Source organism: Blennius ocellaris (genome assembly GCF_963422515.1).
Source record: "Blennius ocellaris genome assembly, chromosome: 10".
NCBI lineage: Eukaryota > Metazoa > Chordata > Actinopteri > Blenniiformes > Blenniidae > Blennius > Blennius ocellaris.
Genome location: NC_137659.1, coordinates 14,002,388 through 14,023,881, shown reverse-complemented (window position 1 = coordinate 14,023,881; position 21,494 = coordinate 14,002,388). Strand labels below are relative to the sequence as shown.

Sequence of the window (21,494 nt, the reverse complement as noted above, 5' to 3'; positions counted from 1 at the left end):
GTGTAGTCCCAGGGAATAAACACTTTCTTGATTCCAAATATTCTTGGATTATAATATCAAGATAGGCTACTTGGGACAATGAAATCTTTTGTGCACAAATCATATCCACAATATCTTTAAGCTGCAGAGTTAACTGCCACACATCATCTTCTGGATTTTGGACTTTGTCACCAATTAACACAGGCAGCAACCTTAATAAATTCCAGTTCTGGATAGCTTGACCTGAAAGCTTGGACCCCTCAGAGCTGACAGCAGATGGCTTTGTGAGGGCATCAGATCCCTTGTACTTGAACTGCTTGATGCGTCGGTTCAACACTGAATATGTAAACCATTTCTTTTTCTTGATGAAATACTTCAAGTACAGTGCAACATCATAAGATAAGACACCCTCAAATATGTCGTGGCCTAAACAAGGTGGAAGACCAGGCTGGCAAACATGAAAAGACTTAAGAGCATTGAAAACAGAGTTTACCTTTATGCCTCTACTGTCTTGTCCGTCTTTAGCTTTTAGAACTGCAGAATCATAACTGTCAGGAGTGCGCTGTGGACCACAAACATTTGGATCAGTCTCAAACTCGGTTCTTGTGATCTCACAATATCTGCAAAAGTACACAGAACGGCTAAAGTTTTCAGTGAACCCACCAATGCTATGTGACCCCAAATTGTCTCCTGCAATACAATACAGAGCCCCTTTGATTGTTTCACCACCAACAGTTATTCCATTTTTCTCAAGATTTTTTAAGTCCTCTAGCATCTCTGAGAAAACTTTAGCACTTCCAAACTGTTTTAGATCATTCTCTCCACACAATAAGACAAGGGACATGTGATCTGTATTGGAACGCACATGTGCAGGCAAATTTGCCACAGAAAGATAGACGGCAAGAACTTTGTGTTTTTTCTTAGCTGAGCCAAGGGGATTCACAATTTCAAAGGCATCCTGGTAGAGAATTAGCTTCAGGCATCCTGGATTTTCAATGAAAAACTGGTTGGACTTAAAGTTTTGACCATCACTTATGTCACAAAAGTCATCTGGGTGTGTTTCACAAGACTGTTGTGACACTGAATTCTTCCATATATCTGATTCTAGTAAGCTGTTTAGAGTTTGTGTTACAGGTACGTAGTATGCAAACCTTTCTGTCATATTTTCATCATTTCCTAATTTTACTTTTTTAGGCTCTATGTATTTGAACATTTTATGGAAAGTCTGAACCCTCGAGTATGTTGTTCTCAGCGGCCCCTGATGACAGGCAGAGAACAGGTCTGAATCCTTCACACAATCACAGATTTTAGCAATAGCATCATCAGTTAGACACATGTCATTTTTTAAAAGTGAACGCAGTTTACTTAAAGTGTAATCCTGTCCCAAATCATGAACATTTTGCATCTCTTCAACGATTGTCTGTATTGTTGAAGCTGGAAGAAGGAGCTGCCCTTGCAATTTAAGGTAGAATAAACAGACATTCCTTAGAAAAGTCTCATTGAAATCCTGTGGCAATTCACTGCTTTCATTTGTTGTAGCATCATTTGAGCTCTGGGGAACATCTTCACATGCACTGACAGCAGAGGACTGAGAAACATTTTCCCTGTGCTTGTCACTTATACTATCCACTGAACACGCTCTGTGTTTTCGTGACATATGAGCAGTAAATGATGATTTAACAGTGAATGTATTTTCACAACTTGTTACTGGACATGCCACAGGTCGCCCCTCCGCTATATGCTCTTTTAGGTGGGAAATAAGCTCTTTGACTGTGTGAAACTGGCACTCACACAGCGCAATAGCACACTTAAAATCTGTAAAAACAGCCCCAGCAGTAACAGAGGGTGCAGGTGCGTTGTGAACTCGATAGAAATGACCTTTGAAAGCTGCATAGGTACAAAAAGTCCGCTTGCAGTCGGTGCTAACACATTTGAAAAACGGATGGGGTTCGTTCCTATGGATTTTACAATGCAGCACGTAACCCCTCAACGTTTGTAATGTTTTGCTGCAGAAATTGCAAGTTAACATTTTTGCCAAACTTTTGAAACCACCGTTTTACAACCTCATGAAACAAGCGCAAATTCAATGTTAAGTAGTTAGCTGTGACCAAGTAATTACATGTAAAACCACCACTTTACAACAGCATGAAATGAGCGCAAATTCAATGTAAAGTAGTTAGCTGTGACCAAGTAATTACATGTAAAACCACCACTTTACAACAGCATGAAATGAGCGCAAATTCATTGTTAAGTAGTTAGCTGTGACCAAGTAATTACATGTAAAACCACCACTTTACAACAGCATGAAATGAGCGCAAATTCAATGTAAAGTAGTTAGCTGTGTCCAAGTAATTACATGTAAAACCACCGCTTCACAACACATCATACTAGTAACATTACCATAGTAAGCTAATGTTAGCTTGCCTATCGCTAACGTTAGTTCTACACGCCAAATTCCAGCTCCCACATGGCAACAATTGAAAGGAAAAAAGCGAACTGCAAGAGTTCAGTAAACCCCATAACTTGACGTTATTACTACGACTGACAAGTTCTCTCACAGACAGAAGAATCTCTTTTTTCTTATCGCACACATCATGCATTTGAAGTAAGAATCAGCTTACCTGTAAGACAGATGCTTTCACAGACTGGGCGCGCAGTCCGCAGCCTTCGCCTTAGCTGTGGTGGTCATCACGGTAACGTCAGGTAACAGCTACGTCAGAAACAAACTTTCTACTGCTCAGCGAGTGGACGACGAATGAGCACAGCTAGTTTGAAATTCAAACACAGCCGTTTGTTTTGCGGGAATGTAATTGGGCAAGCTCCTGTAACCAATCATCCTGTTGACTGAGGTTAGGACCTAATACCTCATTTACATAATAGACACAGAAATACAGAAATAAATAAATGAAATAATGAAATAATAATGATAATAAATGAAATATTTTTCTTTTATATATACTTTTATTTATTTATTCATTTGTGTATGCATTTATTTATTCTTTTTTTATACATTTATTCATGTATTTATTTATTTGTATATGCATGTATTTAAGCATTTATCTATACTTAAGTCAGGATTAGAGAGCTGCCAATCGCGGAGATTGGTTACACCTATGTGGTTTTACTGTAGGCCTATAGAAATATTCTTATCTGTAACAAATGAGTAAAATATAATATGGTTTCTTTTGGCATAATCAAAATGTACCATAGAGCCACTGACTAAAAATGTTATTCTAACACTGCTATGATGTAATTTTAGCTGTATCACATTTTTTTTTGTATTACAGTTTATCTGTGTTTAAACTACAGTAATTTGTAAATTCTCCAAAAAAATGATCTTTTCAACATATTTGTACTGTCAAATTAACAGTTGTATTTGGTTCGGAGTTTTACAACATATTAATGTAAATTACACACGGCTTCATTGTTTTTGTATGTACAGTTTTTTAATGTCATGATTTTACAGAAATTCACAGTTTATTCTACAGACTTTTTTTACAGTGTATGGGAGGAAGTGAACACATGCATGAGAAGAAAAAAACCCCATTAAAACTCAGAATGCATAGGAAAGGTTGTATTGGCCAGCAGAGATTTATGAAAATCAACGGCTTCAAGATAAAAAATAAATAAATAAAAAATAAATAATATGGTTGGAAACATTTCTAAACATTGACATCAATTGGGATAAAGCAGGAATATATGAAACTCTTCCTGGACTCAACACGTGTTAACTCTAGTATGGTGAGAACAGAAAAGGTGGACTACAGAAGTAGTATACGACTGTAAATATTAATAGTTTGTGTTGCAGCTTTAGAACATGACCCCCCCCCCCCCCCCCGTACTTCAAACACGTTTCTTCCAGCCTTTTTTTTCAAAACAATTGAGACAAAAAAGGACAAATTAAACTTTCTCAGTTTAACTCTTAAAATTGTATCTATACTCTTACATATTTAATTTGCTCCAAAGCCCAGACTGAGCAGCAAACTCATCATTTCAAAAAGAAATTCTCTACAGTAGATTTGGGGGATGTGGATGTGCCACATAAAGCCTCCTCTGTACGTTTGGGACAAGTATGCTCAGAATCCAGCGCACAGGACGAGATGAGGAAAACGGCTGAAACTGTGCCTCGGGCCAAAGATCCATTCTTCTTTACTGAACTTCGTTTGGCAGAAATATGGGAGCAGCCAGGGACGTCCGCCTCAGAGAAACACGCTCACATCCATGTGAGCAATTTATGGCAAAGGATGACCTTGGAGTGTTTCAGGAGTGTTTCAGGAGGAGCAGGACGTGAAGTGGACGCGTCCTTGCGCGTCTCGGTCACCTGGTGACGTGGATCCCTGCGTAAAACCAACTTCCCTGTTTATTGAGGGAACAGCGCGTCTCATCAGTGTGTGTCTGAAAGTTAACTGCACAAATCGAGACATCCACGAGGTGATTTCAAGTGGGTTTTTGTTGTTGTTGTTGTTGACAGTTTTAGTTTGTTCTGGCGATGAAACGAACTCTTGAACAAACTGAGCGAGGAAAAATCCTGGAAAATAGTACTTCCCTAGTTTTTCTACTTAGAAAAAGAAAACTTACTTGGAAGATGAGATCTCAGCAGCAGACGCGGATGCAGAATTTCTGTCAGCTGTTTTCAAACTGTCCTTTTCCTGGAGCTGGCATCACTCGTACCCCAAACGGTCTCAGTAAAAAAACAAACAAACAACAAAATAAAATGTAGTTTAGGTCGGATTGAGGCTCTCCTCCTCAGCTGAGCGCAATGAATGAATCTCCACGTAAGACTGAGACCACCAGACCTCAGGTTTGGTGACACCCAGTGTTGCTCGAGGGAAGCCAGCAAGAGGAAGAACAAGACACTTTCCCTGGGAAATGAATGGGAAAAATGAAATATTAATAAATAAAAATGTTCAACTACTTTTGTGGCACGTTAAAGATCTGACAATGTCAATGAAAAAAATCTGATAAAACCAACATGATCTGTTTAACTTTTGGGGCGACAATATGGTTATAGTTAAAGTCGGTTTTTAATAAAGAACAACACAAACACAGATAATCATTTAAATGCGTTAAGTCAAATTTAAAGCGAGATTTAGCCTTTTTTTTTAACCGATTTGAAGACATTATTATTATTATTATTATTATTATTATTATTATTATTATAATATATATAATAATTAATTCTAATAATTAATTATAATAATATATAAGAAATATATATATATATTTTTAAATCAATTTAAAGTATTTACAGATCAACAAGTGAAGAAAACAATAGCCATCGTGTCATTTCTTTGGTGTCCATGCATTGTGCTGTATGTGTATGCATGCAATTCACAGTGCTTTCCAGGGAAATAAAAGAAATACATTAAAACGAGGCGATTAAAAATATTAATCTTAATTGATTGCGATGAAGAAATGGCAAAGAAATCTCAGGGGACTGTCAGCTTTTCATTAACTTTAGTTGGGGAAATTATGCCTCAACTGTGCATAAACAATGCAGCAAAAATGCTGACTTGTTCAATTGAAAATAACTTCGAGTACATTGAGGTTTGCTTCTTAATCAGGTTTGACAATGAGCAGTTTGCTCTCCCCTCCAGCAGGTGGCGGTAAATCGCCGTGGCGACGCCACGTGAAGAAGACAAACACGTGTTTCCGGTTTCGCCTCCGTTCGGGATCAGGTTTAGGTAAAATAGCTCGATAACCCGTGGTCTCAACATGGTCCGTAAACTGAAGTATCACGAGCAGAAGCTGCTGAAGAAAGTGGACTTTATTAACTGGGAGGTGGACAACAACCTGCACGAGGTCAAAGTGCTGCGGCGGTATCACATCGAGAAGAGGGAAGATTACACCAAGTGAGTAGCAACATCTGGGCTTTATGTAAACATGGAGCTCAACCGCTGTCTTGGGGCAGTTCGATCACAGCTCGCAAGGGAAACACGTTTATCCGCATTTTCTATATAACGAATAACCAAATTTAAACCATGATGTAGTATTGAGAGGAAATGATCTGCGGATAATTATTTTTCTTACAGTCTCCAGGCAGAATGTGATTAGATGACAACCTCCTAAATGACCTCACTTAGCTAATTTAATCAGAATAGGTAGAGGAAGACGACCAGCTGAGTTCATGTTTACAGCACCATTTAGTCACGGTGCAAATAAATAATGGGTACATTTGATCAAAGTAATTAGGTTTGACATAAATAAGTAGTAAAATGTGTTTAAATGAAAGCCTGGTCAGATACGCCTTTTAAGGCCTGCTTAAAAGAAATTGGGATGTCCTTAGGAAGTCCGTTAAATTAAAAGCTGCTTGATCTCATTCAGAATAATGAATGACTGCCTAAAAGTGAGTTTTTCAAAGAGGTGACCGCATAAGTGGTGGAAAAAAACTCCAGCAACATCACTTTCTCAAGTCAAAAACTATGTTTTGATTAGATGCAGCAGTCTTCTAGTTGTTCTGTGTGGTATGATTGAAAAAGAAGAAGAAAACAACCAAATAATTTTTTTTGCATTTTCACAAAGACAAAATACTGTGGAACAACCAAATCTGAATGCAGGCGATGTCACAGTATCATTAAAGATGTCATATTACACTGAGGATTTTAGGACATGCAGGAAAACGTCAGAAATGCATATTAATGCTGTACTTGTGTGTTGGAACATTTCACATCTGGGCTAACTGGGAAAATTTGCAGACTTTCAAAAGTAACAATTGTATGATCATTTTGTCTATAAAGAGGAACATCATTCCCATGTACCTTTCACGCAGTGTCACCAAAAAAAACCCGGAACGTTTGTTTTTCCTGCTGTCTTTAGGTACAACAAGCTGAGTCGTAACATCCGAGATGTGGCTCAGAAAATAAGAGACCTGGACGAGAAAGACGGTTTCAGAGCTCAGAGTACACATCAACTCTTAGAAAAACTGTGAGTACGACATCATTTATTTATACCTCCACCTGAGTCAACACTTGTGTGGGCATACTGTGTTCATTTTTGTTCCGTGTCTTGAGTTGCTAATCTAATTCCTGATTGGCATGACACAGATGTTTTTTTTTCTTTATCCCAGATACAGCATCGGCCTCATCCCCACGAAACAGAATCTGTCCCTCACAGAGAAAATCACAGCGTCTTCGTTCTGCAGGTACATATTCAGGACATCGTTTGGATGAGTTGGAAGTGGGTTCGTTGGAGCTTCACGCTGTAAAACCTTGTTTTGCATTTACTTTGTACTGAAATCAACCAAACTTCAGTTAGAATGAACAGGAAACACTGGAACTCGCCGATGAAATGCATAAAGGAGTCAAAACAGAGGCAAGAATTCCTCCATTACGCACGTCAATAATAATAATAATAATAATAATAATAAGGCCTCTTAAGTTAGTAGTGTCCTGCATTTTGTCTGCAGGCCCATCAACTCTTGCCACAGTGCGTCACAGGAGACATGTTTGTTGTTTACCACACGTTAATAAGTGTATCGCACAAACGCAGCAGGTTTTATTTCCACTAGAACAAATGGACACGTTTGAACACACCCTAAAGGTCGTTGGCCACCTCGTTGAAAAAAACCCAAAACATGAGAATATTTTGACAGGCAGGTTTTGTTAATTGTGGCTTGACGTTGTGCTCGGTGAAGAAATCCAGCGCACTCTTTGACGGAAGCAGGTGCTTCTGGTTGACCACCATGTTACAGACTGCTTGGTAAAAAAAAAAAAAAAAAATCAGGACACATTCACAAAAAACGCATACAACCCAACTTGAGCGAGTCCAGGTTAACCCTTCACACACCAGCTCTTTGTGCGCCTGAAACTGTTCCATCAGCGAATTTGTCTCATTTCCCCTGCTCTCTGTGAACTCCTGCAGGAGGCGGCTGCCCAGCATCATGCTCAACCTCCGTATGGCTCAAAACCTGAAAACAGCCATTACCTTCATCGAACAAGGACGTATCCTCACGTTCGCGATACTGTGTATATATATGTACATTTTGTTTTTTTCTGTTTTAATGCCTCTGTGACCCCGATACGACCTCCATCTGCATCCAGAGGTGGATGCAAGTTTTTTTTTTCCCCCCCCCGACTTGTGTCCTTGACTCCCGTCACAGATGTGCGCGTGGGACCGGACGTCATCACCGACCCGGCGTTTCTCGTCACAAGGTCTGTCGGCGCACGTCCACAAAAATAAAAAAATACGTGGATTCAGACAAAAAAAAAAAAAAGCATTTAACGTCCGATCATTTTACCTTTTCAGAAACATGGAAGATTTTGTCACCTGGGTGGACTCCTCCAAGATCAAGCAACATGTCATGAATTATAACGAGGAGGCGAGTAAAAGAAAAGCGTATTGCTTTAAACTAAAAAGAAAAAAGCTTTAAACACGCGTCAGTTTTCGCAGGAATAAATCGTAATCGTGTTTTGCAACTCCTGACATTTCTTTCGCAGAGGGACGACTTTGATTTGGTGGCGTGAGGCAGCTTCTCCCGTCACTGGAAGAGAAGGAAGGACGAGACTCGAACTGGAGGCGCTCTTCTCTTGGCTCCACGTTGTTCGACAGGTCCTGGCAACATTTGAAACTGAACTCTTTTATCGGATCTGCAACGGAGCCTCTTCCCACACAACTTTTTAGAAGGACTGGATCACCTCGACATTTTCACAGGAGATGGTTGACGTGATATTTAACAGAACGTTTCAGGAACAGAGGAAAGTGTTGATGGTTTGAAAAGAAGAAAACAACTATTTTTGTCAGGTGATTGGTGTAATAAGTGAGTGATGCGAGGCGAACATGCTACCCACCGACTGTGTTAATTTGCGCCGTCGTCAAAGCTACGGTGGAAATATGTCGACTTGGCTTCTGATCGCCGAATCTGCAGTTCAGGATGTTGCCGACGGCTTCATATCCGGATCACCTCCTCCTGCGGATCCATAACTCTGGTCCGTTTGTCTTTAATTTGTGCTGCGTCATTACTTCCCGATCCCTCCTCCCGAATTAAAAGTGCAGCTGTGAAATGAACGGCCTGTGGTCGTGTGACTCTTTTAACCCCGCGAAGCCATCGAGCACAACCAGAATCATGTGTCCCGGCTGTTTCCTCTGGACTCGTCGCCGCCACCGTGGAGATTTGTTACTGAGTCTTTTCTCTCAACTCTGCTGCGCGATGTCACGCGTCAGTGTGTGGAACTGTAACGAAACCGGGTCAGGAGAGAGAAGCCGACCGTGTCTGAAATGCGTGTCACACGCTGTAAAATAAATACCGGTTCTCTCATTTGATAAATATTTATTCTTTTTCACTGAGACTTTCTTATCGGAGTGGAAACGACAGACACAGAATTAAGACTTTTAACATTTGCATACTCGGGTTCTCAATAAAGCTGAAACTCTTGGAAAGAAGCCCCCCCCCCCCCCCCCCCCCCCAGTGTGTAAACTTAAAGACATTTTCCAGTAAACATGTTCCAGTCACATGAAACATTGGCCTCCACGCTACAGGGGAGGGCCTTGTGGCTCAGTTACAGCTGACGCGGGCCGAAGCCAAACACGGGGGACAATTCGATTCGCATTCGACTTCCTGAAGGCACCTTTAGCGTAACGAGACGTCACGAGTCGAGTTTCGCTGCCTTCAGAAGCTCCTCTTCCGTCGGCCGCCCCGCCCATCAGAGCCACCAGAAGCGCACGTAGACGATGAGCGTGATGAAGCACACGGCCACGGCCGCCACCTTGGCGTAGGTGGAGCGGGTGTTGAGGTACTTGGCGTCGCTGCGGTATTTCTTCGACAGGGTGGACAGGTTGCTGGCTTTTGTGTCGAGAGCTGAGGGAGGAAACGTGTGGAGATGAGCGCCACTGGGTTTTTTATTTATTTATTTATTTATCGATAAGTATATAGCGAGAGCATAACAGGGAAGTAACTTTTAAGGCTTAACTTTAATAGTATCGAGTGTTTGGTCGAGGATTGAGCGAAACTCACCAGAGAGCGCCTCCCCTCTCTGCAGAACTTCTTCAATATTTGCCACCATAATCCTCTGCACATCCTGTAACTCTGTGTTGATGCTGCCCAGGTTTCTCCGGGCTCGACTGTCCACGTAGGACTTCTTTGTCTTCTGGATGAACGTGTCTTGAATTGAAACGTCGTGAGAACGGTCAACAAATTTGTCCCCGTGAGTCATCCGACACCCGACGCGTTCCCCTTGACTTACCGAACTCAATGAAAGAGTATGGTCTCGTCACTGAGGGCACCCTCCTGCCAAACTGGTCGTGGAACTCGTTGTGAAGAGCCTCCAGGTACGCAAACGCCAGCTTTTTTGGAAATGAGGCCTCGCAGAGGGTCAGGTAGCACACACCCTGCGCTATCAGATAACTGACAAAGATGCCGGGGTGAGAATGAGAGGTTGTTCACGACGACGACAAACTGTGGAATGACTGGGTGCCACTTTTTTCTTTCTAAAACAACTTCAATATCTATAAATCTGTATGTTCTTCAATTATATTCCATGTGTTTTTGAAAAGCTTGCGTTCAAACTCTTTCTGTGATCAGATGCCTTCAGGAAGTCCTCGGACCAACAACAGTGACTCATATGGGCGAAAGGTTTTCTCTCTTTCAAAAGAAAAGAAAGAAAACGAGCTTGTTTGGGAAACTATTCCTCCGCGTTCTTAACCCATCCAATTCAGGAGTTGCAGTGATTTGAAGTAGACGCCCAAGTTATTTCAGTGGCAACAGGAAGGAAAAAAAAGTTTTAAAAGACCTCACTTAAAGAAAGTGTAAAGAAGTACATTAATTTATTAATTACTTGTTAGTTAATTAAGCAACATTTATATTACCCATTCTCATTTAAGCCTTATATTAAATGGCAAGTTAATCCATTTAAATAACTTTCCTATATATTTGTCAAAGTTTGTTTGTCTTTATCCATATCAACCATATAACTTATACACATTAAAATTAATATAATTGTAAATATTTATAGTATTACATTGTGGGTTTTTTTTTTTTTTATTAAAGTAATCTGACTGAGACATCTAAAGGGATTTATGTTAAGTTTTCTCCTTGAGGCATCTATTTGAAGGTGCTGCAGTGTTGTCATGTAGCATCTTACTGAAAGTTGACTTGTCCGGCCTCCAGCGTGCAGCGGTCTGGACTCTGAGCGTTTAGTCTACGACACAGCTGCTTGGCCTGGCTCTGGTACTGCTGCAGGTCTCTTCCTGACTGCCGAAGGACACAAAGCCAGTAGCACATTAGTTAATAATGCAACACGTCTTGTCAAAGTGATACGAGGAAGGCCATAGAACTGGGGGATGCAACAGTCAGTAACGACACACCTCCTCTCAGACAAAACCTGAAAAGCATCGCCACATCATTCCTTGTAATTTGTCAAGGCCAACATTATTGAAACAGGCGAGACAGAACAGCCTGATATTCTTATTTACTTCTCAAAATGGCCTACATCAGCTATACCCAATAGATTTATTCGATCAAAACATTTGAAAAGTTAAAATGCTTTTATTATTTTTTTTTTCATCAAAGTGATGACACATCTGAGTATTCCTTATGCTGAACTACTTAGCAGAAAACCAATGTTAATTTTCAAAAATAAGAAATGGTGTCTGTGTTGTGTTCATTGCGTAAATCACCTTGTTTTTATTATTTAGGAATTTTTTTTTTTTTTTTATAAAGTGTGATTGATTGACTGATCATGAGACTAACCTGTGACGTAAATGCATCCTTTATAGTGTTTACAATTCTCTTAATCTAATAGTTGCTTTAATATAACACATGTCCCACTTATATATATATATATATATATGCTTATCCATGCTATTGTTTTATTTACAGTCATTTCTCACTCTTCTATGTGTGAGTCCTTACTTGTTTTAATTCATTCTGAATTATATGTTATCATTCTACAGGTTTGGCTTTGGCGATAAGGTTGAATAAAGACATTTAAAGTGTTGCTCAGTATCATTTCCTAAATAATAATAATAATAATAATACGAACCTTTGTGCGAAAGACAACCTTGACTCTCAATTGTTTGTTTTATCCCATTTGACAGACATTAGTTAGACATAATCTGCTCACCTTCAGACGCGATGGAGCAGTTTTGTGAAGGTTTTTTTTTGTTTTTTCATGGTATTTTCGTGATGTTGTTCCCCTTCCTTACACTCCCCCGGCTCCCCTGTCATGACGCTAGCTTTCATCCGTACCTGCTCGTCCTCCTGGATGGACGCCGCCAGCGGCAGACCGTCCGCCACCCGGGCGACCGTCGTCAGTAAAATCATCCCGCCGGAGCTCACAACCTTGCCAACTGTCCCGCTGGCCTCAAGCGACTAACTTTTAAAAACTTTCTTTGCTCGGTCTTGACGATGCCGGAGAGGTGAGTTGGGCGGAAGTTTGCGGTGCGCCGGAGAATTCCGTCCGGGTGACAACGCCGTGTTGTTATTTTTTTCGATCCGTCCGCGAGATCGTTCTCCGTCGCATTGAAGAGGTATGTCGTGCTGTTTGGAATAATAATAATAATATAAATAGAGTAGACCGGAGATAAAAAATGTTTCCCTTTGAGACTTGAGTGATTTTGTGTGTGTTTCGTGTGTTTAGCGCCCGGCCGGAGCGGAGCTACGGGAGCCGCAGCAGACAGCTGGCAGACGGACTGACTGCAGCCCCGCTGCCGCTGCATTCAGCCCAGAGACAGATGCAGTCTGGATCCAAGTGAAGCCCCCTCGACTCGACCCACAGGAAGGATCCTTCAGCCATGGATTCACCAGAAAGGTAATCCAAACCATTACCCCGTGTTTCCCCTCAGTGTGTGGGATTGTTCGGTGTGCTGTGCGGCGTCCCGCCGCTCGCCGAGCGGCCGCTCATTCCCAGTCTTTTGTTATGATTTGTGCACGGATCCTAGGATCACTAATCTCCCCTCTCCCCCGGGTGCTGACATGAGAACACGCGTTACATTTCGCAGCTCATTTCGCATCGATCGCTGTAGCTTTAAATCGCACCGTGATGTTTCGGCATTTTTTTTATTTCATTTTCTTGTAATTGAATATGGATTCAGAAATAGTCCAAGTGACAGGGTAGCGGTGCGTTTTAGGAACAGCTGACTCTGCAGCTGGACTCTGCAGTGTGTTTGGGATCATCTGCACCACCATATGGAGAGGGATCGCTCTGCGCCCCCCCCCCCCCCCCCAAAAAAAAAGCCTCATGCAAAACACTGAGGTCTCATGTTGGCCATGTTGCTGTGGCTGTAACAGCCTGATGTAACAGTGTAGATGGCAGCCGGTTTAATCCCCTCATCGCCACAGAAAACCCCCATTCACGAAAGAAAAGAAAAAAAAAACCCTGACCCGGCGGCTTGGCACGGGGACACCCCTCACACCCTGAAAGGCCTCATTGTTGCGGGGCAGCTGGCACCGACGTGCGCACGTTGTGATTGGTGTGCGTGCGCCCAGACCGGCGTGTGCGTGATGCGCCACCGAGATAAACCCACTATTTTATTGTCTCTCTCTGAGCAGAGATTGGGGAGGCCTGTCTGCTTTTAATTCCAGGGCGGGGCTCTTCATGACTAATTGATTATGGAAATAGAGATTCCCCTGGATTTATTCCTTCACCTGCAAATGTCGGAGACGCGTCTCTTCTGCTTGTTGGGATGGATGGAGTGCGTTCAGACCACTTCCCCGGGAGGCTCGTGATCGGAGGGCTTCCCGACCTGCCCCGTTTCTAAACCATCTCTTCCCTCCCTGGTCCACAGGTGTGTCTGGCCTTCTCTGGGCTGAGGAGGAGAGCAGTTGAGGAAGAGGAGATGGGCTGCACCTCTGCCAAGCAGGTGTCAGCCGTGCCCAACGGTGAGGAGGGTCAAAATAAAGCCTACAGCAACGGGGACCTCCTCTCTGGTCAGTCTGTTTCCTGTGTACACTGAGAGTTAACATACGTAACTAACAATATACTTATATTAGTTATTTCCAGATGTCAGACGATCATATTTCAATCAGACGGGAGTGATATTATTTCATGAGAATGTAAGGTAGGAAAACAAAAGAGCACAACAAAGCTGTTCACTATCTGTAAATACTCTGGTGTTGTATTTGTATACAGCTACATTTACATTGATGTTTAAAAAACTTGATTATGTATCATGCTTATTTACCAAGGTATGCTTGGCTCAATATTCCGGACATTCCTGATTCACAAAGAAAACCCTTATTTAGTCTTTATAGCCGACATTCTCTGAGGGCAGACCTCCAAGGTCGAAATATCCACTTTAAATATCCAAATAACAACCAACTTCCCTTCAATTGTCCAGTTTTAAAGAAACCCTATTTTCACCACCACTGGTGTTACTCTACACAAGCTTGTTAGCTCATGGTGTTTCTGTAGCAGTTGCCAATAAACAAATGGGTTATTGTCTGGTAATCTCACTTCTTGAGACCTTGTAATGAATAAAGTTACATAGCATATGCAATAGATAATGTAAAAAAAAAACAACCCACAATAGCTTTGAATAGGAATGTGTCTGTTTTAAAAGCACAGAGAAAGACTGTGTTGTACGTGGTGCTATATAAATAAAGGTTGAATTCAATTGAATATACTTACTCCAGGGCATTTAGGTTTAGAGGCTCATATATATTCTTTTTCAGTTTCTAAGAATTTGAACCAGCATCCTATGAAAGAGTTGTTACTCAGTTATGTGCCACATGTTTGTCTAATGTACTGATGTGATGTTTTGGACCAACAAATTAGGAGAAGAAAAGCGTTTCACCAGCAAGAGCCGGAGACTTTTAGGGGAGCAGGGGAATTGAAGTGTAATATAATAGGTATCAATACGTTTACTGAAACACTATTGAGTTTGTTGAAATTGTAATAAAAAGTAATTACAATGATACATTATTGCACTGAAGTTGAGATTGACAGTTTAAAGGCGTCAGCAGACTATTTGCGACTAAAAGCATCGACAGCAGCAGAATAGAGTCACGCTTTGTGGATCACAAAATCACTTGACAATATCATCCTTTAAGGTGAATTTTGGATATTCATCCCAAAAAAATTAATTCCCCCACAATACAAACTCCCAGATCAGTTGCTGGTTCTACCACTGATGTCTGTTAGTTGTCACAATATTCTAAGGGAGCTTTGCCTTCAAACGTTTGTTAGTATTCTTAGCTGGCTGAAACATTTCATAAATGCTTTAATTAAGGAAGTAGTTCCATAACTTGTCTCTGGAATGTCTGACAGAGCGCAGGTGAAAGATCACTCGCGTTGTGTTTGACAACACATTTCTTACAGCAAGCTGAAATAGGCAACAACTGGTAGCAGTGCAGCCTTATGCAACATCAATTTAATGTGCAGCAACTGTCATTACGACGCTTCATATCTGTGTTTTCATGTCCTCTTTTTCCTCAATGCGTGGGAGTGAGATGGAGTCGGGGGTGGGGGTGGGGGTGGAGAGGGAAAAGATGGAGGAGAATCAGGCTGACAGCTCATGTGCTTGCTGCTCGCCAGCCATTGTTGAGAGAGGATTTTAGTCTGGCGTGTGAGAATTGAAGCACATAATTACTTTGCCAAGTGTGTGCGAGCTGTTAACCTGGTCGTAATAAGAGGAGGTGTTGCTCCTTTCTCCGTCACAGACGAGTACAACATGAAAGGAGTGGAGAAAGTCAAGTACATCAGCGGAGAAGAGGCGGGAGTGGACGGCCAGGAGAGCACAGTGCGTGGATCCTATTCTTCTTTGACTTGTTTAATTCCATCTCAGTCGACCAAAATCAGATAGGAGCAAAAAAAACAAGTTATGACGTAACACTCGCTAATCCAGTTTAAATGATTGCTTGTAGTGTGGTTGGCCTCATGCAAGTGATTTATAGATTCACACTCTGCTTTTCACTCGATGAACAGAAATTAATTCCTAAAATGATTAATCGTCATCCGCCGGCTTGCGTCTTTGTGCCGTCCTGCAGGAGAAGAGTGCTCTCCTTGGTAAAGGCCAGCAGATTGATGAAACAGGGTCGAATGGAAATGGCAAGATCCTGTGAGTATTTCTGATCATTCAAAGACGTCCCATCCCTTTTTTTTTTGTCCCACGTGACGCTTTCATCGGCCCGATTGTGCTTCTTTCAGGAGCATCCACTCCTCCGAGAGCCAGCAGGAATTCTTCAGGATGTTGGATGAGAAAATTGAAAAGGTAAAGATGGACAAACCATTACTTTACAGTTCCGAGTGTGGTTTTTGCTATTTTTTTATTTTCTAGTTTTTAGGGGTTTTTTTGGGTTTTTTTTGCAAAAGCCTGCTGCTAAATGACCTGATGGAGGTTAATCCTATCAGTGCAGCAAATCTGGAGCGAGTGAGGATGCAACAGATGACACAATCATCCCGCACAAAAACTGTTTTTAGGCCACAATGCTTCCAGCAATGTGTTTATTTAAAGTCACATTAAGAACTTGATGGAGGTTTTATCTTCCCTCTGTTTCGCTGAGCTCCACTGTCCTCCACACACAGAGGTACATGACCACAATATTTCTTCACAGCTCTCGTGATGCTGCTGGAAATATCTCGTAAAGCCTCAAGTGTGTTTCCTTCTGTAGATTAATACGGAGGAGGATTCTGCCTTAAGGGACAACGTCCAATATTTCTCTCTTTTTTTTTTTTTCCTTTCCCCTGATGTAGCCAGTATATGTGTAAATAATGAGGATATGCTCACTGTGAGGCGAGTGTGCCAACCAGGAAACCACTTTGCATTACAAATTCTTGTTTGTAGCTGTTTATTTTTAGCTCAGGCTACTTAATATGGCAAATACGTGTATTGATATTTGTCAGTTGGCCACTTCAGAACTCTGACTTCCATACAAATGTTTATTTATAGTGATTTCGCTGCAGCCAGTCTGCATGTGTCTGGTTAATAACACCTAAAACACCGTCAGAATATTTTGTCCTGCTGCCTTCAGATCAGGCGGTGATGTTTAGGACTGGTGAAGAGAGATTACAAACTGTCAAGCATTTATTCCACCTGCAGTTTCAATGATAAAAGTTCCAGAGCTACACCCTCATTTAGAACAGAGCCGGTGATACAGGAGCATTTCTCGTGGTATTTTACTCTCGCGACTGGGATTGAATGACTATTGTCTTGTGCATAACGTCTTCTCTGTAAAGCTACAGCCACGTAATGTCGAGTAAACACACTGCGCTTTCTTCAAGGACAACCTTGAAAACAAGATGGTGTTGTCACTGACATTTAGCTGCCGCTCAGGATTGAATATCTACTTTTTAAAAAGACACCAAGCTGAAGCTCTTTCATCCTCGCGTTTGTCTGGGTTTTCTTTTTTTTTTTAAACGTATGGGTTTGTTTGAAGGCTTTCTTGTCCTTTATATTAAATCTCCTAAGGAGGCTGTGTCGCCAATACTTCAACTTAATCACTGCATTATGGCCACTCACCATTTGTTAGTGCCACCGGGCCAGCAAAACAAGGTTTAGCAGGGAATTCGTAAGACTTGAAGCGGCGGAGCGCACTTTGTCTTGCTCATTAATATAAACATTTCAACGTGAATATTTCTTGTTATCCTATGTATGCCCATCATGTGCCCTTTAGTACACGTGTGTGATCTGATTGAAAATTTCAATGACGTGCCATTCAGCCTTGCTCAATAGCAATGGGGGGGGGGGGGGGGGAATATATATATTTTTTTTTTTTTCTCCCCCATTTATTTCAACAATTAGGTCATGTGATTTTTCATAGCTGGGAATGTGATTCATGTCATATTGGGTTCAGTTTTGGGAACCAGGGGTCTAAATCCCCTTTAGAACCAAACGGCCACTAACAAATGTGAACTAATGTGATCCAGTGCAACAGCTCAGGCATCAATGTTTCCTTTTATAAAGCGATTGATGTTTATATTTTCTGGAGATGATAATAAAGGTGTTAATATTTTTCCGCACGTCAATTTTTCAGAGGGTTTTGACCTTGACTGCACGACAATGGCGGGTGTTTTTAATATGTTGTCCAACATCGAATCAGCATACATGCAAACTGTGTGGCTCACAGTAGAGTAGAAAACGATTTGAAGACGCTGGTTAGTGTGTGTTGGTTCTTGCAAACCGTGTTGGAGCATTTTGACTGTTCTAATCCTTGTAATCCACCGTTGTCACATTCAGGGCCGGGACTACTGCTCAGAGGAGGAGGACATGACATAGCCACGCGGCCGCGCATCCGTCAGTCCGACTACGAGTGGAAGTGGCACTCCTGGCGTTTATGGAGAATGTGACGCCGTGTCCCGGACGACTCTTGTCTTGTTGTGACTGTCCCATGTATGTACACGCCTGAGAAGACTGGATTACTGACTTCTAACAAAGCACCTTTTTTCACCGTCCTGCTCGTCCGATCTGCTCCAAGAAAGACAACCAAAATCACTTCTGAAGCTCTCCGAGGGGAGACGACGTTTACTTCCTCAATGAAGCCATTATAGGGCGACGCAACATGCTTTTCTGTCTCTGCTGGGATAACTAACCCCCCCCCCCCCCCCGAAAGGTCAGTCGACGTGAGGCTGCCACAGAGACATCGCAACACCGGACACAAGTGACCAGCTGTCAATTTACATTTCTAACAGCAGCGGAGACCAGGACTCTCACGGACACTTGACTCATCATGGAAATAATGTCTTTGCATCATTTTGAATAGTTCATCCTTGAATGCCTCCCTGACAAGCTAACGGGTTGGAAACTTCCTGCATTCCAAGACACAGTATGAACCTCTTTTCTACTGTCTGTTGGCCAGTAAAAGTCTGTCCGTCTGTCCCCCGTCTGTTTCCGTTACAATGTAGAGTATTTATGTTGAATAAGGCTCAGGGTTGAAGTGTTGTAATCGTTGTCTCATGTATTTGAGTCCTTTCTCTCATCAAGACACAGTTACACCATTTGGGGTAAAAAAAAAAAAAAAAAAAAGACACATGCACTCACACACCAGGGTCACTGACAGTCCCTGATTCAGTATCGCTCTGTACAACTCTACAAGACATCACATATAAGTCTGACTATATATATATCTCATTCACCAGTGTTATATTGTTGTATTGTTTCTATGTTGATTTTTTTTTTTTTTTTTTAGAAAAATAAAACGCATTTTCAGTAATTTACCTGCATTGTTAAAGCTATTCTGTTCTCCTGAAACAACACCGACCTCTGCACGTCGCCAATAAACTCGCATGTCAGTTATTAAGTTACTTTCAATGACAATCAAAGCCAATGAAAACTGATGAATTGATGAACTTCACAAGCTTGTTTTAAAATCCCACTTATAAATCCCCCCCATGCACCCACGGGGAGAAAACGCAAACATCATACAAAACAAGCACAACCGTGGTTTATTCTACACCTTTTTTTTCTGCATTAAAGCACATTCCTGAGCATTAGTGACAAACAACTGCTTCAAATATTTAAAAAAAAATTAAATGTCACTAAACAACAAAAAAAATCAAAAATGAAAACTGGTTATGCTTTTTTACAAAAATATTGCAAGCTTTGTTTGTATGGATATTTCCCAGACATCCGATGGTGGAGCGTTTTGATCCTTGAAACATCTTTTGAGCTCTTGTTTATCTTTTTTTTTTTTTTTAATCCCATCACATGCATTGTATAATAATAATGATAATATCGTGGAGGTTATGCAACGGGACTGGAAGATGAACCAACCGGCCGACATTCAGCCTCTCCTCATCTATTTTCCATCTCCTCGGCGAGGTGCTCAGTGCTGGCGCCTCCTCTTCCGGCTCTGCCGGCGCCCCACATCCTGAAAGGGGCCTACGGGAGGGTCCGGCGTCGCCAGACCGTCGGTCAGCCTCTGATACACCAGCGTGGAGTCGGACGCGACGGCACACAGCAGCATGGGGAAGCCACGGTCCAGGACGTGACGGATGCTGCACGGCAGAGGGGAGGAAAACCCGTCACACACGCCGACATCTCATGGAAAGCAGAGCTTCTCCCGGCGTTTTATTCACCTTTGGTGGGTGAGGGAGCGATGGGCCGGCAGGGGGAGGACGGTCTGAACGGGTGCTCCCTCCTCCTCCCTCCCTTCCAGTAAAAACAGCTTCAGTTCAGAGCTCTTCACACAACACACTTCTTTCCATCGGCGCGCTGCGGGAAGAAAGAAGATGAACTCACTCCTTCCTGTGTATCTAGTTCTCTATTGTGACACTGTAAATCTCTCTGTCTGTGAGATGAAAGCATTATCTTATCTCTTATCTTATATTATGTACTGAGCAACATTTTCATCTTGTTCAATACATTCATAATAAATTCAATGCCATTCCATATCCTTGAAATGACAGAAAGACAATTGTATGACCTGAGAATTTTAAAACACATGTCTGCAAATTTGTTGTGTTGTAACCTGCTGTAACCTACCTAAAAACACGATGCTGGTGTAAAATTACCAGCACTAACTGCTTCATGGAGGCCAGTGATGAATAACGTACACAAGTCAATAGGAGATGGTTCTTTTTTTTTTTTTTTAACTAGTTGAGGTGGAATTGGGCATCTGATTTAGAAGACACGTCGTGTAATTATGCGTTTAAACAGGTTAAATGAATCGAATGCTTCTGAATTAAATGAGGATGGATGGTCTTCACCTCACCCTCAGTCAGATCCAAGTACACGAGAAAGGCTGCGTGCATCTGAGCGCTGTCCTCGACTTGCAGACCCTCCATCTGCTGGTACTGAGCACGAGAAGAAGAAACACGGGGTAGAAACATGGTAGAGACACTCTCTCCTCCTCCTCCTCCTCCTGAGCTCGCGCTCTCCTCTCACCACTGGATGATCCACGATCCAGATGTGAGGCGCTCCTTCCTCCCCGGTCTCTTCCCGCTCAGACGACATTGCTTCACAATAACTTGGTGAATCGGGACATCTCGGAAGCCTCCACAGGCTCAACGCACCGCTCAACTCTGCTGGAGCCGCGTGTTACATCTAAAGTCGCCCGGGCGGAAACGTCACCCGTTTGTCGCCGCTCCAATGTTGGGCTTTGGAAATAAATTCTGTGACGTTGTTAAGATGTTTTATTCAGATATGTAAAGCGCAAACAATATCAGTCAACCCTGGCTGGATCTCGCTTCAAAATTTCCGTCAAGGATGCCCCATATTTGTTTATTTCAACAACACAATAACTTGCATTGGTTATTAAAAGTAACGTGTCGTTAAAATGAAATACAATATTTGATAGAGAATTTAAAATAAGTCATAAGTTTACTGATGATACGGCCATTTTTTGAACGGGAAGTCCATGGTCAGTATAGCTCTTGTTGATAATAAGATTTTCTCAAAGGCATCTGGGCTTTCCCTGAGTATTAAGAAATGTGAATTATTCCCCATTTACTCCTGTGCAGATAAAGAAATCTCTTCAATTCAAGTTAAAACAGAAGTTAAATATTTGGGGATTGTGATATCAAAAAAAATGTAAAGAAGAGAAGATTATAGTATTATTAAACGGACAGTAGAAATGAAACAATCACAGAGTCGCTGGCTGTGTAGAGATCTTACCATTCTTGGAAGAGTACTTTTATCAAAAGCAG

At 41.8% G+C, this 21,494-nt stretch overlaps 4 protein-coding genes across 4 annotated transcripts; 2 read left to right on the top strand and 2 right to left on the bottom strand.

Moving 5' to 3' along the window:
• Window positions 1-5,654: 5,654 nt before the first annotated feature.
• Window positions 5,655-8,976, top strand: imp3 (IMP U3 small nucleolar ribonucleoprotein 3). The gene is made up of 7 exons (XM_080503709.1): window positions 5,655-5,831; window positions 6,796-6,903; window positions 7,046-7,120; window positions 7,840-7,919; window positions 8,078-8,129; window positions 8,224-8,296; window positions 8,415-8,976. Exons 1-7 carry the CDS (start codon window positions 5,695-5,697, stop codon window positions 8,439-8,441), a joined length of 552 nt encoding a protein of 183 aa, XP_080359835.1. The 5' UTR covers window positions 5,655-5,694; the 3' UTR covers window positions 8,442-8,976.
• Window positions 8,977-9,385: 409 nt separating this feature from the next.
• sec22ba (SEC22 homolog B, vesicle trafficking protein a) lies at window positions 9,386-12,335 on the bottom strand. Its single transcript, XM_080503809.1, has 5 exons — window positions 12,161-12,335; window positions 11,055-11,164; window positions 10,158-10,318; window positions 9,929-10,075; window positions 9,386-9,772 (listed from the first exon to the last, which is right to left on the bottom strand). The coding sequence occupies exons 1-5, from the start codon at window positions 12,233-12,235 to the stop codon at window positions 9,618-9,620; spliced, it is 648 nt and encodes a 215-aa protein (XP_080359935.1). The 5' UTR covers window positions 12,236-12,335; the 3' UTR covers window positions 9,386-9,617.
• Window positions 12,336-12,611: 276 nt separating this feature from the next.
• On the top strand, window positions 12,612-18,942 carry LOC308135852 (uncharacterized protein C1orf21 homolog). The gene is made up of 6 exons (XM_080503982.1): window positions 12,612-12,722; window positions 13,699-13,840; window positions 15,572-15,651; window positions 15,899-15,969; window positions 16,059-16,122; window positions 18,088-18,942. Exons 2-6 carry the CDS (start codon window positions 13,750-13,752, stop codon window positions 18,124-18,126), a joined length of 345 nt encoding a protein of 114 aa, XP_080360108.1. The 5' UTR covers window positions 12,612-12,722; window positions 13,699-13,749; the 3' UTR covers window positions 18,127-18,942.
• A 334-nt stretch (window positions 18,943-19,276) lies between these two features.
• Window positions 19,277-20,869, bottom strand: tsen15 (TSEN15 tRNA splicing endonuclease subunit). The gene is made up of 4 exons (XM_080503172.1): window positions 20,734-20,869; window positions 20,561-20,642; window positions 19,926-20,061; window positions 19,277-19,844 (listed from the first exon to the last, which is right to left on the bottom strand). The coding sequence occupies exons 1-4, from the start codon at window positions 20,800-20,802 to the stop codon at window positions 19,673-19,675; spliced, it is 459 nt and encodes a 152-aa protein (XP_080359298.1). The 5' UTR covers window positions 20,803-20,869; the 3' UTR covers window positions 19,277-19,672.
• Between the last annotated feature and the right edge of the window lie 625 nt (window positions 20,870-21,494).

Bases quoted from the DNA above. Each gene is read 5' to 3' on its own strand.
- imp3 (XM_080503709.1), top strand. From the start codon at position 5,695: ATGGTCCGTAAACTGAAGTATCACGAGCAGAAGCTGCTGAAGAAAGTG. The intron at 5,832-6,795 runs GTGAGTAGCAAC...TGCTGTCTTTAG, and splicing joins AAGAGGGAAGATTACACCAA to GTACAACAAGCTGAGTCGTA. The intron at 6,904-7,045 runs GTGAGTACGACA...TCTTTATCCCAG, and splicing joins CATCAACTCTTAGAAAAACT to ATACAGCATCGGCCTCATCC.
- sec22ba (XM_080503809.1), bottom strand. From the start codon at position 12,235: ATGATTTTACTGACGACGGTCGCCCGGGTGGCGGACGGTCTGCCGCTG. The intron at 10,319-11,054 runs GTAAGATGCTAC...CATCTTTGTCAG, and splicing joins GCCGGACAAGTCAACTTTCA to TTATCTGATAGCGCAGGGTG. The intron at 9,773-9,928 runs GTGAGTTTCGCT...TTCCTCCCTCAG, and splicing joins GAGAGGGGAGGCGCTCTCTG to CTCTCGACACAAAAGCCAGC.
- LOC308135852 (XM_080503982.1), top strand. From the start codon at position 13,750: ATGGGCTGCACCTCTGCCAAGCAGGTGTCAGCCGTGCCCAACGGTGAG. The intron at 15,652-15,898 runs GTGCGTGGATCC...GCCGTCCTGCAG, and splicing joins TGGACGGCCAGGAGAGCACA to GAGAAGAGTGCTCTCCTTGG. The intron at 16,123-18,087 runs GTAAAGATGGAC...TGTCACATTCAG, and splicing joins TGGATGAGAAAATTGAAAAG to GGCCGGGACTACTGCTCAGA.
- tsen15 (XM_080503172.1), bottom strand. From the start codon at position 20,802: ATGTCGTCTGAGCGGGAAGAGACCGGGGAGGAAGGAGCGCCTCACATC. The intron at 20,062-20,560 runs GTGAGGTGAAGA...TTCTTCCCGCAG, and splicing joins GTACTTGGATCTGACTGAGG to CGCGCCGATGGAAAGAAGTG. The intron at 19,845-19,925 runs GTGAATAAAACG...TCTGCCGTGCAG, and splicing joins CGCTCCCTCACCCACCAAAG to CATCCGTCACGTCCTGGACC.